General features: G+C 39.4%; 1 protein-coding gene across 8 annotated transcripts in view; it reads left to right on the top strand.

Moving 5' to 3' along the window:
* The window catches only part of STX11 (syntaxin 11), a 66,993-nt gene extending 50,973 nt beyond the window's left edge, over positions 1-16,020 (top strand). For 6 of the 8 annotated variants that reach the window (XM_054023236.1, XM_054023235.1, XM_054023238.1 and 3 more), the window contains one exon: positions 12,421-16,020. In XM_054023236.1, coding sequence (XP_053879211.1) covers positions 12,426-13,292 — 867 coding nt within the window. In that variant the 5' untranslated portion in view covers positions 12,421-12,425 and the 3' untranslated portion in view covers positions 13,293-16,020. Of the gene's footprint in view, positions 1-8,186; positions 8,294-12,420 lie in introns of all 8 variants that reach the window. The other 2 variants (XM_054023240.1, XM_054023241.1) reach the window with 1 other exon arrangement.
* The last annotated feature ends 1,539 nt before the right edge of the window (positions 16,021-17,559 follow it).

The following is a 17,559-nucleotide window of genomic DNA, read 5'->3' as shown; positions in this document are numbered from 1 at the left end:
AGAAGATGGCTGGTACCACCTGTAAGGGACTCATTAATATTGGCATCCAGATACCATTTATCATGTTATGTTGGAAATATCAAGATACCCAGGGTCATGGAATAAGCCTGGGAAATATGAGATATGAATAGAAAGACCTGGAAAGTGTTACTCAGGAGGTGCAATACAACCTTACTCTGTATTGAAGTTGTTGAACACTATTACAGAAATGTGGACTAGTCAAACAGGACACTCAGGCAATTAACATTCAAGTGGTTAGTGCCTCATTTCATAGTACTAGAGGCACCAACTATTTGAATGTTAATTGTTTTTGATTCCTAGTTCTTCTTGTCACCTGGGGAAGACAATAGACATCTTGAAGATTGAGACTACTGGATAAACAAAGCCATCAAAGGTTGGAAGCATCATTAAAAGCTAACATGTCCAGGGTATTAGATATGGCATTAGACATGGGTAATTAACTTGTTCTGGGATGATGACATGCTCTGAGATGGGACTCAGTATTCAAGAACTTTGCTATTTAGCTATTCAAATAAATGATGGGGTGGGGAGAAGCAAGCTTATCCTGAAAAACTTAATTAAATGTTAAGAAAGGGAAAAGAGAAGTGTGTAAGCAAGTCTTTAAAAGAGAACTGGCCTATTACCTCGTCAACTGGACACACTCCCACATAGAGTAACTTAAAACATAGAGTGGATAGGCAGAGAGAGAGAGAGAGAGAGAGGATGAGCTCGCTCTCTCTATCAGATAGGAGAGGAAAGGAAGCAGGTCTTAGCTGTAACCTGAAATGGATAACCTGCAATATTCTGTTGATGAATTTTTGATAGTTGTATGAGATTTCTGTAGGTCTCTAAATGTTACAGTTAGTGTTAAAGGATGTTTTTTTTTTTCACCCCAAGATACACTTGCATCTGAAGAAGTGAGGTTCTTACCCACGAAAGCTTATGCTCCCAGTACTTCTGTTAGTCTCTAAGGTGCCACAGGACCCTCTGTTGCTACTTACATCTCTAAATTTGGGGAGAATGAGATGATTAAAGTTTTCTTAAAATTCTCAATGTTTAGATAAAATCCTCCACTTCCTGGTTTTAGAGGCTGTATGCTCTACTCCAATGTTAGGAGCAAGAGACCTTCGAACCACTCCGGGGCAGACAGGCAGAGTTCCAATGACTAGGGTATGACTTTGCCTATGTATATGTAGCATTGTCCAGAGCTAGTTTTGGGGAGAAAGGAAAAACAGATACGTGACTTGAGGGATGGGAGTCTGTAGTTCCACAAGCTTCTGGCTACGGTGGAGAAATTGCTTCTCTGGACTGCCTGGGAGTGATGTTCTGGGAGCTGACAGGCTTGTGATAACTTCAGAAGTACAGGATGCTTTCCCTAAGCAGCCCTTGCTTCCCTGCTTACGTCCCCGTCCTTTCCCTGCTAGTGTTAAGTTCTAAAAATGCTAAAGAAATAGTTCAGTAGCTAGTGATCCTCTTTTACTCCTATAATTCAAAGGCCATAATTTCAAAACATTTGATTTAGTGTGTACTGTGATCTCAAGAACTAACTTCAATATCAGCTATTACTTACTGTGCACAGTGACTTTTTAAAATATACAAGGTGCACTCGACTCAACATTGTGATACCTTTGGAGAGAGGACTGATCATCATTTTCCTATGAAAGTCATCTTGTTAACAAATCCATGTTGTAAAAGCTATCTGTTCTCCACGTTACTGTTGTATCACACTATTGCATTAACATCCACCAGACAAATTATTAAATCTACTGTACAATAAGTACTACTTTCATAACCGAAATAGTCACTAGAAAATTGTCACGAGATCAATGTCGACATCTTTTAAAATGAACACTTCAGTTGTATTTTAATGTGTCTCTTACGTAAAATCAGAATAATTTAAGGAACAGTGAGAGACTGCTGTCTTGTGACTGCATTCTAATTTCCTGCCAGACCAAGGAAAGCTCATCTCTCTCACCAACAGAAATTGGTCCAATAAAAGCTATTACCTCACCCACCTTGTCTCTCTAATATTCTGGGACCAACACAGCTACAGCAACAGTGCATATGTACATAAAGGAATGCTTGGACAATCAAATGATCTAACTGGGTGAAAGCCCATCAGCACTGAATTGTCCACAAACAGTGTGGGAAAACTACTGAAATGTACTGAGATGGATTATAAAAGAAACTTCCCTTATGGCCAGATTATTTCATAATTGTCCACTGCAGGGTTTCTTGTATCTTATTCTGACACATTGGATACTGGCTATTGCTAGAGACAGGATACTAGAGTAAACAGACCACTGGTCTGATCTAATATGGCAATTCTTTTGTATTTTATATTACAATATGTATTAGCTCTTAGCTTCTTTGACGAAGTTACAGATGAAAGAAGAATGTATATTGTGGCTCAAAATGCATTTTACAAATGTTTGTGTTTTTATCTTCTTAGATGGCAACTGACACTTTGTTTCCATATATCCTGTTGCTATATCCACATCCATTTTAGTATTAAGATTTTCACCAGTACTTGAGGAAGTAAATGCTATTAACCAATTCTCATTAACTAATATTACTCTGTGGATTTATTTATTAATGCTACAAAAAAGGAACAAACATACACTGAATTTCCCCAGTGCTGTTAGTAATATATGGACCATTGAAGGCTCTGGAAATTTCACTAATTTTCCTTCTCAAAAGTCAAGGGCACTGGACATGTACATCTTAAAACTTAAACAAAGGTGTTTTTTGTTCCAGTTATCAATTAACCTTTTGGTGCTATCTACCATCCAAGATCTGGCCTGCTATGGTACGCATCAGGGTTTAGTTGACTGCCTGAATCAAGCAGTAATAACTCTGCCTAAACTGAAACTAGTCCTTTGCAGTTAGAGACAATTGTTTGGTTTTTGCCTTTTTTAAATTTGGAGGGTGAATGCTGCTTGGAGGTGGGATAATTAGTGAAGCAGCATGATGTGTAACACTGGAGCAATAGTAGAAATGAATACTTGCAGCACTGTGAATAATAGGTCACCTGTGCCGCTGAATTCTGTTATTGCAAATATCTTCTTTTGACAGGTATTTTAAATTGCATCAATTCAGAGCCCTCATTATCTGACACAGCTTTGCTTGTACATAAAGTGTGCTCTGCCCAAGCCACTCAGTAACCAGGCATTTCAGAGAGCTAAACGTAGTTGCAATCTTATTGCAACACATACCACATCAAGAATTTGTAACCCTCCTGTGCATCATGGGAAAACTGTTTGTGGTTGTTGTTAATAGACAGAAGTTTCATTCTGTCATGGGAAGATCACTATACGGGACAGATTCTCAGCTGGCTAAATTTAAAATTTACATCAGGAGAGGATCTAGCTTCAGGCACCTAACCTGACTGTTGCAGAAATTAGGTAGCCTACATTCCGGATGTGTGTGTCTGAGAATAGTTGAATTGCAAAAGGAAAATACTCCTTACAGGGACAGACTTCCTGAAAGTGTACATTTCAAAATGAATATTAAAAATTGTATATGAAAAAATGAAGGCTAAACCAGGACATTTTCAGTTAGGTTTTTATAGAATCATAGAATTGGAAGGGACCTCGAGAGGTCATCTAGTCCAGTCCCTTGCACTCATGGCAGGACTAAGTATTCTCTAGACCATTCCTGGCAGGTGTCTGCAGGGCCGGCTCCAGGCACCAGCTTACCAAGCAGGTGCTTGGGGCGGCCACTTTGGAGAGGGGCGGCAGCTGTTCGGGGGACGGACCTCACTCCTGCTCGGAGCAAGGACCTTCCGCCGAATTGCCGCAGCAGATCGTGATCGCGGCTTTTTTTGTTTGGCTGTTTGGGGCGGCCCAAACTCTGGAGCTGGCCCTGGGTGTCAGTCTAACCCGCTCTTAATCTCCAATGATGGAGATTCCGCAACCTCCCTAGGCAATTTATTCCAGTGCTTAACCACCCTGACAGTTACGAAGTTTTTCCTAATGTCCAACCTAAACCTCCCTTGCTGCGATTTAAGCCCATTGCTTCTTGTCCTATCCTCAGAGGCTAACCTTTTTCTTCCTTCTCTTTGTAACAACATTTTATGTACTTGAAAACTGTTATGTCCCTCTAAATTCTTCTTTTTCCAGACTAAACAAACCTAATTTTTTCAATCTTCCCTCATAGGGAACAGCGTTACACTGTTGACTCATATTTAGCTTGTGGTCCACTATGACCCTCAGATCCCTTTCCACAATACTCCTTCCTAGGCAGTCATTTCCCATTTTGTATGCGTGCAACTGATTGTTCCTTCCTAAATTGAGTACTTTGCATTTGTCCTTATTGAATTTCATCCTATTTACTTCAGACCATTTCTCTGGTTTGTCCAGATAATTTTGAATTTTAATCTTATCCTCCAAAGCACTTGCAACCCCTCCCAGCTTGGTATTGTCCACAAACTTTATAAAAGTACTCTGTATGCCATTATCTAAATCATTGAAGAATATATTGAACAGAACTGGACCCAGAACTGATCCCTGTGGGACCCCACTCGTTATGTCTTTCCAGCATGACTGTGAACCACTGATAACTACTCTCTGGGAACGGTTTTCCAGCCAGTTTTGCACCCACCTTATAGTAGCTCGATCTAGGTTGCGTTTTCCTAGTTTGTTTATGAGAAGGCCATGCGAGACAGTATCAAAAAGTCCAAGATATACCACATCTACCACTTCTCCCTCCCTGCCCTCCATCCACAAGGCTCATTAACCTGTCAAAGAAAGCTATCAGGGTTGGTTTGACATGATTTGTTTTTGACAAATCCATGCTGACTGTACTTATCACCTTATTCTCTTCTAGATGTTTGCAAATTGCTTGCTTATTTGCTTCATTATCTTTCTGGGTACAGAAGTTAAGCTGACTGGTCTGGAATTCCCTGGGTTGTTCTTATTTCCCTTTTTATAGATTGGCATTATATTTGCCTGTTTCCAATCTTCTGGAATCTATCCCCCATTGTGCTTGGTCCTCACAATATCACAGCATTGGACAGTACTGCATATCCCTAAGTGGGTCTTTATGCTAGCGTGCAAAATATTCACACCTGTTCAGATAGGGCTCAATGAAATCAGTTGGAGTGCTACCACTGATTTCAAAGGGTGAATGTTTAGGCCAATACTTATGTATGCAGTGTGACTGTAGCTCTGTCGGTCCCAGGATATTAGAGAGACAAGTTGGGTGAGGTAATATCTTTTACTGGACCAAATTCTATTGCCTGTACTTGTTAAAGAATAATATTTCATGCCCTAGTGCTATTTAATTATAACAACAACACCACCCATAGTTAAGGTTGACCGATACTCTCCATTTTAAGACCCTGCTTTCAGTTGCTTATAATTAGCTAAAAATGGTTCGGCTATTTTGGGAGACTGAGATTGGGGGAAATGCATTGGTAAAACAATGTTAAAAGTATTTATACCCATTTTGCTGAGATGCACTAGTGCCTCTGTGCCTTGGAGCAGGCATTTGAAATATGGCAGCTGGGTTGCTCTGGTATTGGGGATGTGCCTTTTGCAATTGATGTGAAAATCCACCCAACTTTGACCAAGTTGCAAGTCTCTGAAAATAGTAATTTACACATACATGCTCAGTAGAGATTTGTTAGATTCTGGGGGCAAAATTTCCTCAAAATTCCAGCTGCAGTGTGCATGCTCCAGCCCCCGACAACTCTTGTGTGCTGATTAGACTCTGCATGTGCCAACCATACAGAGTGACTGAGAATGTTCCATCCCAGAGCCGTTGGGGCCAAGCAGGACTTTTCCTGCAGGCTGGTGTGGTTTCAGGTACCAGAACTGAGAGCAGGAATAGTGTTTGTCTTATGCTCTGTATACCTCGTGGTGGTGCCCAGGTAGTGTGGTGAAAAGGGAACATCCTGATGTGCTTGAACGTATAGGGGTGAAGTGCGGGAGGCAGACAGGCAGGATGGAGGATGCGTTCTGGGAACAGAGGGAGAAAGGGGCAGGCTCTGGGAGGATGGGAACAGAGGAAGGTGGACAGATGGGCTCAGATGGGGAAGGAATGGCAGGGTCAGACTGGGTGAGATGGGGCAGCTGTCTGCAACCCATAGAACATACTCTTTCAGAATCTGGAATAGAACCCAGAATTCCCTAGTCCCAACAGTACTGCAACTGACTGACAACAAAGAAAAGTGGCAAAGTGTTTGTCCTCCTCCTCTAGTGGCTTGCCCAATCAGAGCATAACAGCCTCTTAATGCTACCCATTAACTCAAGTGGAAGAGGTCTGTTCTGTGGATCTATAGCGGATCTGCTGATGACCTACAAAATTGCAAAAAAAACCCAAAATTGTATTCAAAGAACATTACAGTTGTGAAGTCAAGCATTCAAAAATTAGGAAATGCCAGGATTGAGGTTGCCTGTGCAGCCTTAATTCAGCTCCTTTGTGCATGTGTATTATGATTCAGTCTTTAATTACATGATCACATACTATTCAGAACTGGATTCTGTTCCTGCCTCTGCCACAGAGTTGCTCTGAGATGCTGGGCAAATCTCTTAAACTAAATTTTGCGTGTGTAGCCACTAATTGTGTGTTCCTTGCTAACTTGTGCCCAACTTGAGATCGTGGGGTCAGATTTGCAGAAGTATTGAAGGCGCACTGCTGCATCTGAAGTCAGTGGGAGCTGTACTTCACATATTTGAAGCACTACAAAAGCGATTATCTGAAAAATCAGGCCCTAGGGATCTCAAATTGGGCACCCAAAACTAGTGGACCAATGACAGTTTTGCCCTTAATCTCTCTGTGCCTTAAATCCCCATCTATAAACGGGCAATAACACCTTTCCCCACAGAGTTATTCTGAAGATAAATTCTTCATGTTTTTGAACACTGAGATATTACAGTGAGTACCATGGAAAAGCTCACGAGGAAATTAATACAATATTCAGTGCATGCCTCAAATGGTGTGCAATAAATAAAACCTGAGGTCATACATTGAGTATAAAATATTGAATAGCTGCTCGTTTGGTGAGCACAGTCCATCCTGTTCAGTGAATGTGGCAGGGACACTGTGTGTGGGGGGAGGAAATATTATGTGATCATATAATTAAAGACTGAATCACAATGCTATATGGACAAGAGGGGAGCAAACGAAAGTTGCACAGACAACCATCATCTTGACATTTCCCTGTTTGTATGTTTGTTTTAAATGCTTGACTTTGCAACTTTAACATTCTGTGAATATATTTTTTTTCTGTATGTTAACATGACAATGCCACTTTAACCAGCCTTGCCAGGAAGGAGTTTTGGTACAATAGTTTCATATTACGTTGTCTGCTCCTTAAGTGTGAATTGGCAGCAACCACTCTGATAACGTGATATTCCAAATCTTCTTAAGTAGACTGTGGCATTACAGTAAGTGTAGAATTATGAACTATATCTCTTGTCTGCTCAGCTGTTTTTCACACTCCACTTTTAGTAAATATTTTTTCCCTTCTTAAATTGATAATACTAGTTACTGGGCTGTAACAGGAGGTTTTGACCACCATCAGATTTGGTTTTGTTTCGTTTTGTTTGTTTTTTGTTTCTTTGTTGGTCTGTTAATCCGCATGTGAACATCAGATTTAGGGAAGTTAAGTACCTAGTAAGATTTTTCTCCCCCAGCCCCCCCCCCCCCCCCAAAGAACTGTATCTGCATCTTTAGGCACCTAAATAGGCACTGACAATCTTGTCCTAGACTAATTGTTGAACTGTACAATTATGATCCGCCTGTGCATATAGACCCATATCCAGTTCTCTTTGCCTCTGTTGCGTCTAGAATTTGGGTTTGATTAGCTTTCCTCTTATTTACCTAATTTGGGGAGCACTCACTATATGGGCCAGAACTGCAACTCTCTATCAAACACTCTGTATGTGACAGAGAGAGAGAGAGAAAAGAGTTGGCTAGTCATATAGTGCAGGCTTTCCTAACTTCCAACTGCTAAATCATATTAAGACTACTAAAAATGCACTCCTTGCTTGACTTTTTTTTAATGTAAGTACAGTAACTTCTCTAGTTACTACAGGGATGTGTCATGATGACTGATTGTGAATGGGAGGGAGGTGATCCACAAGGCAGTCTCTCTAAAACTGTAGTCCACACTATAAACAAATGTGAGAATCTCGATGTAAATAAATCTAGCTATATAATCCTCTTTGCTCTCTTTAAAGGAATTAATTCTTGGAGCATTTCTTGAAGATACTTTGATAGCAATGCTGAAGACATATTGATGGTTGTGAAGTGAATAACTTTCAGAAACAGTGCCCTTATAGAGAAGGTGTGTGTATTAGCTTTCTAATATATAAAATGATGACCCTCCCTTATCTCAAAAGGGTGTTATTAAGCTAATTCATTAAAGTTGGAGCCGTGCTCCAATTGAAGCCACTATGTCTGCATGTGCTTCAAATTGCCTCTTACTCACTACTAAGGGATTTTAAGTGGGGACATCTTTCTCAACTGACACTGGTTTAGTATCTTTGCACCTCACCCAGAGAATTGGCTTACTATTAATATTGCTTTTATTTATTTTAGATCTAGTGAAAGCAAACTAGCATCACTATGTATTTCAATAACATTTGAAATTGAGTATGGGCTAGGTGACCTGCAGTAAAAGATTTTTTGCATCACTGGACTCCAATATACAACCATACTGGAATTATTGCTGCTAAAATGACAGCATAGTTAATTAGGTTACAGTGATGATACTTGATAGAGGTGAAAACGAACCACATTCATCTCATTCAGGCTGTCTGCACTCTCAATAAGACAGCATAGCTTTGGGTTTTGTCAGGTTACCTTTGCACCCCTAAGAAGTACCAACTAACTTTAAATAAAAGCCCACCGGAGATGTCAATTTTTAACTGACTACAGCTCACCTAGCCTTCACCACTAGTTTCACACCTTAGTATGTAGAATGGACTTAAAGGAACACTGTCAACTTATGACCAGACTTCTTTACCTATGTTACTAATATCTAAAATCACTAGAAGTGTGTGTTTGTCACTACTTCTTGGAGGGTGTTTGTGCGCGTGTATGTATGTATTTAAGTTCTCTCAGTTTTGACAATGAAAATCAACCTGTTTGTTTAAACTTTCATTTTTGGGTCCTCCATGCTGCAATAGTTGCATTCCCAATATTGCTGGGGGATGATTATTTTAATTAAAATGTAATTGGATTTATTTATTTGTTTTTTTAGGTGGAAATGCTTCCATTGGTCCTAGGTTTTATATAAGCTGTTCTTGCAAAATGTAAATCTTGAACCAAACTTAAGCAGTTTCCCTTTCATCCTCTATGGAGAGGATGAGTTTGAACTTTAAAGAGACACATTTTTAGGGTGTCAAGTATCAGAGGGGTAGCCGTGTTAGTCTAAAAATGTAAAAAGTAACAGAGGGTCCTGTGGCACCGTAACAGAGGGTCCTGTGGCACCGTAACAGAGGGTCCTGTGGCACCGTAACAGAGGGTCCTGTGGCACCTTCTTAAAGGTGCCACAGGACCCTCTGTTACTTTTTACATTTTTAGGGGTTAGTTGTCATTAAAGAGAGAAGTGGGTATAACTATTTATATTTCTCTAACACAAATGTTTTTGTTTTACTTTTTGTGTGTTTATTTTTAACTTCAGTGGTTATCTGGGTTTTTGGGGGTTTTTTTGTTGACTAGTCTCCTGTGGTGGCTATCCCCAAACACTTTAGCATTGTGCTAGTGCATGATAACTGAAAAAGGAAACTAATTTATAAGCAAAACTGTCTAAACTGTCCTGTTCGTGTGTTTCCTCTAAACTGAATGAAATATAGAAAATAAACAAATGGTGCACATGGTGAAGCATAGTTTAGATTCTCTAAAAATATTCTTGGAGTTTAAAAAACTTCAGATACTGTTAAGAGTAACGAATTCATTTTCAATTATTTTTATCTTAGATTTAGGCTATTGTAGTACTCCCATGGGCAGTTTGATCCTTTAGTGTGGCTGAATCCATAGTCTGCCTCTCCAGTACTTTCACAACAGTGCTCAAATCAATTTCATATTATTTCACATCTTCCATTTCATTAACAGTGGCATGTAAAACTTGATTATAAAACCTGACCATGAGAACAGGAAGACAAACCTCTGAAATTGTTAGGAGTAAATCATTCTGTTTCATGAGAAGGTGCTCTGGGCCTGCTTTTAAAGTAGAAAGATACAAAAAATATCCCAGCAACAAAACCTCATGCTAGGTCCCCATTCTTAATTTGTCACAAGCTTTTTGTGGAAGACTGAATTCTATGTCTTAACAAGACCAAAACCATCTTTCCCTTTTTCTTTTTGGTGTGTGGGGGGAGGGAGGGAGAAGATGTCTCATGCAACACTGCATTTAAATTAACAAATTAAAAACCGTTTTGGCCTCAAAAAATGACAGAGGTTTATGTGCTTTAGCTCATTTCTGCTACTGTAGTGTGTATTTTGAAATCACCACAAACACCTTGATGCTATTAGCTTTCTGTAGTATAGAAAAGTTGTGCAGTATAGCTGCTGTTTTGTCAGTTCTCCTGCTGATAAAAAAACTTCCACCCCACTGAGTGACGTTTGCGTTGTTGACAGGATAGCGCTCCTGCCAACAACGCGCTGTTCACACTGGTGCTTGTCGCAGCAAAACTTTTGCCTTTTTGGGGATGGGGGCGGGCGATTAACACCTCTGAAAGATTGTCGCTCAATTGCCAGTGTAGACATAGCCTTGTACTGGTGTAAAGAATGTGGTGGTGGTTTGTTTTTTGGTTTAGCTTATTGCCTGGAAGGGAATAAAGCTAAACTAAAAAAGCCACTATTATGCCAAGGTAGGAGTGTCTACCCTGGGGCTATACTACTATAATTTTATTGGTTTCACTGGTATATTTTGCCTTGGGGACAAGCCCTCAGGCCCCAATCCTGAAAACACTTGCATGTGTCCAGTGTCTGTCTTTAAGTGGGATTATTCATATCCATAAAAGTAAGTGTATGCGTGAGCATTTGCAGAATTCTGGCTTAAAAGCTCTTTAAAATCCCTAGCAAGAGTCCTGCTAAGCCTGTTCTACAAAACTTGAAGGTATGTGGGTCAAAGAGGGTAGTTACTGTGTGAGGGGGCTGCAATTAGGATTTTGTTTTTGTTCCTTAACTTTTAAAAACTATGCAACAGATCATAAATCTGCATTTTTGACTGTCACAGTCTTCACTGGGTCCACACCCTATACCCCTTGGCCATGTCTGCACTAAGCTTTTTTTTTTTTTTTTTTTTTTTTTTTAAACTTTGAAATAATTTAGTGTCAACTAATTCATGGTAGTTAACACCTTTTGTAAAGGCTAGTGTGGACACGCCCTTGAAAAATGAAAATGTAAGGCAGAGCATTGTTCACTTTAGTGTCAAAACATAGAACAATAGAGGTAGCGTACTTATTGTATTATTCATGTACATATTTAATTCAGTAATCACTCTTTAATTTAAATGGCTCTGTCATGGAATTCCAGCTTCTAAATTGCAATGCCACAGAAACCTTGCTTTAGTAAATTTGATCTCTTGTATTGGCTGTCGATTAGTTTTATGTCTCAAGTACCAAGAATTTGAAAATAAACATACAGTGCTCCAATAATGGAAGAGACATGCCACTAGGATAATCTGATGTTTAATTTTAATTTAGCTCGATGAAGAGTTGGTTCTGCGTCTGCTCCACATTTAGCATTCACTGAATTTAACAGAAGTTCAGTGTGCTGAATGACACCAGAATTGGGCTTTAGCTGACATGGATCCCCTTAAGTGCTCTGCTTCTTTCCTAAAATCCCAGCCTGAACTTTTCCATATCAATCCTTGTAACCAGTTCTTTCCCTGCCACATTTTTTGTGCATGTGTTTGTACTCTGCAAACATGTTGACAGGTTTTATTGAGGCAAAAACTGCAAAGGCAGAATTCTAAGGTTTCTGATCATTTGGGTTAGTGATTCAGTAAATGGTCAGGGTCTAGAAGGCATCTAGGTGCAGAGAAATCTTGTTTGTTTTTTCCAATTAGATGTGTGCTGTTCTACACACAGCAGTAATGACTGCAAGCTTCTTATTAAACCTTAATTATTTGTGTACAAGAATCATGGCAATGTTTTTTTATTTTAACTATTGACAGGTTTTTGGATGTACAGCTTTCAATAATGCATGATTAAAAAAGAGGGGGAAAATATTACTGAGCCCTATTGCTACCACAAGGGAACTCAAGTGCCAGTGTCTTAGCACCTCTAATCCAGTGACATGTGTCAAGTGATTCAGGGAAGTTGAGAGGGTGGTATTTTGTGGTGGTTTATGCAAAGATACTTTAAATGTGAAACTTAAAAATATATATATTTTATTTAATACATTTTTTAATTTTTCTGTGTTTGTTTTTTTTCCCTTCTCCCCAACCCTCTTTGCCTACAGGCAGGATGAAAGACCGGTTATGTGAACTGTATGAGTTAGCTAAGCTTTATAACCAACAGTTTCCTAACAATGAGGATGATGAGAGTTTACCTCATGAAACCCTCCTATTTGAAACTGATTATGCCCTCGCAGCTCTTTACAAAGATATCCAGAGTATCAGAACAGACAACCTGCACTTGAAAGAGGACGTCAAACGGCTAGGTAAACAAAATAATCGCTTTCTTACCTCCATGCGCCGTCTTAGTAGTATCAAACGAGATACTAACAGCATTGCCAAAGACATCAAGGCCCGTGGAGAAGGCATCCACAGGAAACTCCAGACAATGAAAGACTTCAGTGAAGATGCAGAAACAAAACATGGCACGATGTCTGTCATAACCCGTGTATCAAAGAATCACTATGTTGACCTCATGCATGCCTTTCAGGAAGCCATGTTTGAGTACAATGAGGCAGAGATGAACCAGCGGGAGAACTGCAAGATTCGGATCCAGAGACAGCTGGAGATCATGGGCAAGGATGTTTCCGGAAACCAGATTGAAGACATGATCGAGCAAGGCAAGTGGGACGTTTTCTCTGAGAATCTCCTGTCTGATGTCAGAGGGGCTCGTGCAGCATTGAATGAGATAGAGACGCGACACAAAGAGTTGATGAAGTTGGAGAGTCGCATCAGGGAGGTTCATGAGCTCTTTCTGCAGGTGGCACTACTGGTGGAGCAACAGGCCGACACCTTTGACATCATTCAACTGAATGTGGAAAAAGTTGAGGACTATGTAGGAGAGGCTAAATGTCAGGTGAGGAAAGCTTTGGAATACAGGAGGAAACACCCTTGTCGAACACTCCTCTGCTGTTGCTTTTCATGCTGCAAAAGCTGATTCTCCTACTCAAGCCATTACAGACCAACTTGAATGTGCCCTAAGAATGTACAGTTGAAATAGTGCTTTTTAAAATGGGCTACTCTTTGGAACAGGGTTGGTTTTGGAGGATTGGGGTGATTACCCCTTGTCTTAGATGCCTTAAGCACATTTATGTGCTAATAAAAGCCAAATGTTGCTGGCAAATCATTTTTATTATCTTTAACAAAAACAAAAAAAAATTCAAGCCTAACCGATTTGGCTATAATCAAGGCTAGAGTGCTTGAGAGCTTCATAAAATGATACATGCTCCAATCTGACACCACCTAATTTAAAGAATGAATGAAAGGGTCATAGCTTAATCGATGAAGGATGAGTGTTGGTGTACCACGAGGTGGCTATTTTCTATCTTCCACAGTGAGATTGCATGGGGTACAGCTCTATTGCTGTAGTGATGTAATTCTGTGGTGCTTCATAAGTTTGCCTGCCTTTAGGAAACTTGGAGCCCACATGATGCAATCCTTGAGCAATTCATTGCCACATTCATTTGAAGAAACAGTAAGTCTGTTACACTATTAACAGAAAATACAGAATTAGTTTCTTAAACCTTTTTACACAAGGAGCTTGATTCTGATCTCACACTGGTTTTACACCAGTGGAACTCCATTGAAATGAATGAAGCGAATTTTGATCTATTCCAGTGTAGATAAGATCAAACTCAGTCCCAAGAAGTGGTCATTCCTCTCTTTTCCTCACTCCCCCGCCCCCCTAATCCCTCTCATCATTGTGAACACACCAGAATTTTGACCAGGTCACAGGAAACACTGAAAAATTAAGACCTCTCTTCAACTGACTCTTTACTTTAGTCATTTAAATACTCTGTTTAATGTTGTTGTCTTTAAGTTTGTAATGTAGTCTCCTGGAGGACTGAAAATGGTCATGGCAAACTTTTTTCAAAGATTTTTAGCCCTGTAAATAAATAATGCAACTATCTACTCTCAAATGTGACTTTTAACACCCATAAATGGACACTTGTCTGGAGGTGAAATGCAACATTTTAGAGATTCACACACAAATTTGAAGTTGTAGTGACAGATTTACCTTGTAAATAGATGCTTATTTTTGTAAGAAAATGTATTGATATAGTGTGTGTGTATATGTTAACATGAAGGTATTAATAACAATGTTTACTCTGGTTAGTTATGAAGACTGATGGGGCTGTCTTGTGCCTCTGCGACAACTGCACATTGAAAAGAGACTAGACCCCTTTATTCAATACTCCTGTATGAGCCAACATTTTGGAGTCAAAATGACACTTCCTTTTATTGGGTTTGAAAAATTTTCCCTCCTCCTTCTAAAACCTTCTCTGATTGACCATATTAGGTTTGGACAAAAAGGGAGGAAGAGAAATTTAAGGCCAAATTTTGAAGTCCTTAATTGATTATAGTTCCCATTGGTTTCACTTGATTGAGAGCTGAAGAATTTGGCCCTTCCTTTTGAAGACCTTTGAGCTCTGTTAGCCCTACTGAGAACAGAGGGCAATGCCAAAAGTATGCACAATATTCCAACTACAGTATTGTTAAGCAGCTTTCTGCTACATTGTGATTTATTGGTACTTTGAACTCATACAAGACTTTTTTTTTTTTTTTTTTTTTTTTTTTTTTTCCCTCCAGAAGTTAGTGACTTCAAAAATCTTCTGTTTGGTTAACTTTTTCCCCTTTTTTTGTCCTTTTTAATAATATATTATTTTAACATTTCACATTTGTATTTTGATTATTTCCTGCCCAGATGCACCCAGCTATCCTTCTGCACCCTTCACAATGAAAGGTTCCTCTTTCTGTCTTTTGCACACTAAATGTCTATTGTAACTAATTCTTTTAAATTACTTATAAAACAATAAGGCCTTGCAAAAACAAATGGATACTCACTTCTAAGCTTTCTGTGCCTAGCAAGAAAATGTTTCTTGCTGGGCAGGCTTGCCACATGGAGGATGAGGGCTTTGGATGAAGAACTGTGGACAAGAACTTTTTTCTTTCTCAAGATGAAAGTCACTTTGCTTTGAACTAAATATTATATTAAGCACCCGTGTCTGTATTTGCATGTGTTCATTAGCTAGAATTTATGTAGGGTACGAATGAGCCTCAAACAAGAGGGTGTTTGTGGTATACAGTAAAGTCTTGAAGCCATCAGTGTTACATTTGCTGGGGGAAATGCAAACAATTCAAATCTGAACTGTAAGGGGGAAGAGAATGGGGTGTAAAATGTACTGGCTGGCACCAGTTACTAATATTTAAGAGGCGTTGTCATGTTGAGTAGCACCTTAATACTTAGTACTCCATAAGCAGTCCCAATCAAGTCAGACTGTTCCTGAAGAAAGGTACATGTGCATGAGGATATCCGAATCTAGACTTAAATCAGGCCACAGAAAACCTGAATCTATTTGCTGTCTATTGTATCTTTTTCCTCCCCCTTTTATGATGAAGTTATGTAAGTGTTCAAATTGTATTTTTTTTTTTTTGGTACATGTGTGTATCTAGAAATGCAATAAACGTATTTCAGTGTAATGGTAAAGATACAGAGAGTCACACCTTGAATCAGCAGATCTAAATAGTTCCTTGCACATTGATATTCTGTGGAACTTGGAAAAAGTCACATTACCAAACTGTCTGTCCTTCTTTCATCAACTCATACATGTGCCTGAAACATTAATGGGAAAAAATGTTCTGCTATTCTTCCTTGCCAATGTAATTCACACTTCATGTTTTTTCAGAAAATCTTAAACATTCCTCCATTGCAAGAAGGGGAACAAATTAAATGCAGCCGTTCTGAGAGATCCTTAAGATAATATTTAAAACATCACATTGTTAATTTCCATTCTAATGCTGCATCCTCCCTGGCACACAGGAAAAGGAACTGAGATAAGGAAGAAGAAACAACCTATTTTGAAACAAGAAAAATAGTTATGTTGTGAAAATAGTTAAGGCTTGCATGCATCCAAACAGGCTGTGATTTAGCAATCCCCTATTAGAGTTTTTCCACCTTGGATAGTATATAATGGAGAGGTACATAATATACTATAAAATTATCTTGTCAAATATATTCTTAAGAAAGCTAAAGCTTGCAAAGTTGCTTTTTAAACTCATTTGCTCCAGCAACAAACAATATTAAATCTCTCTTGAGTACTGTAGTCTGTTTGAATGTGCATTGCAGAGTCAATACAGCTCTGGGAGAGTGAGCTAGCATATATTCTGTCTTGTGCATCATCAATAAAACTCTTAACTAATTCCTAAGTGGAGGGCCAGGTTTGGCCATTAATACTCATACAAGCACTACAGAAAACAATGGAGTTGCACAGGTGTAACTGATGTCCAAATTTGACCTGCAAAACACTATGTATCATGGTGAGGTTTGAGCCAAAAAGAATTTGGGTACAAAACCCATACAGAGAGCTTGACCTTCAAATCTTGGAGAGTTGGGGTGAGGCAGAGAAGAGAACGTAGTTCACCTTCCAGCTGGTGGGAACTAGAGCTGAAAGTTATGGAAACACCAGTGTGGAATTCCTCAAAGTTAATTTCAGTTCCATGTTTGTTGTAGAACCACATGTAAAATAGTGAACTACTTTCAGGATTTAAGACTTCTGTTTCCTGTAACTATGTATTGCTTAATGCTGTGCTTTTTGACTTTACCCATCTGTGACCTTGCCTTGTCATCATTTATGTAGTGTTTTGGAAAGGATGGATTTCACTGTAGTTCGAGAATGAAACACAATGTCATGTCCCTGTAGGATGAGTGGGGGAAGAAGATAAAAGCGGGTTGATAGCGTGTCAGTGCATTTATAAAACAAGGTAGGCAATGGAAGCAATCATGGGGAAAAATAAGCTGCTAGTAAATCTAGAGCCATGCCTAGGGAGGTGCAAACAGTTTGATTGCATGTACCCTCCTTTTGCCTATGACACGGCACTACCTTCTAAGCCACAGGGTTGGAGCCAGGAGCAATGACATTAAAGAAAGAGGGTATTTTGGGGGGGTGGGGAGGAGGCAGTTAATGTGAAAGAGGAAATGATGGGAATGGCAGGAGCTTCATGAGGAAATCAGTGACAGTATCCTCCTGATACTGGCAGAGGGGAACTGAAAACCAGACAAGCCCTAACAGGGTGACACACTTCCTCTAAAATTATACACTTGGCATTGAAGAAAAAAATGTATTACTCATACCATGCACTTATTAATAGATGAGGAATTTTCAATGCTATATGTTAGTGGTTACTCCATAGCACCTTTTGGGGGT

The sequence above is a fragment of the Malaclemys terrapin genome, chromosome 3 (assembly GCF_027887155.1).
Source record: "Malaclemys terrapin pileata isolate rMalTer1 chromosome 3, rMalTer1.hap1, whole genome shotgun sequence".
NCBI lineage: Eukaryota > Metazoa > Chordata > Testudines > Emydidae > Malaclemys > Malaclemys terrapin.
This window is presented reverse-complemented; position numbering and strand designations above follow the sequence as displayed.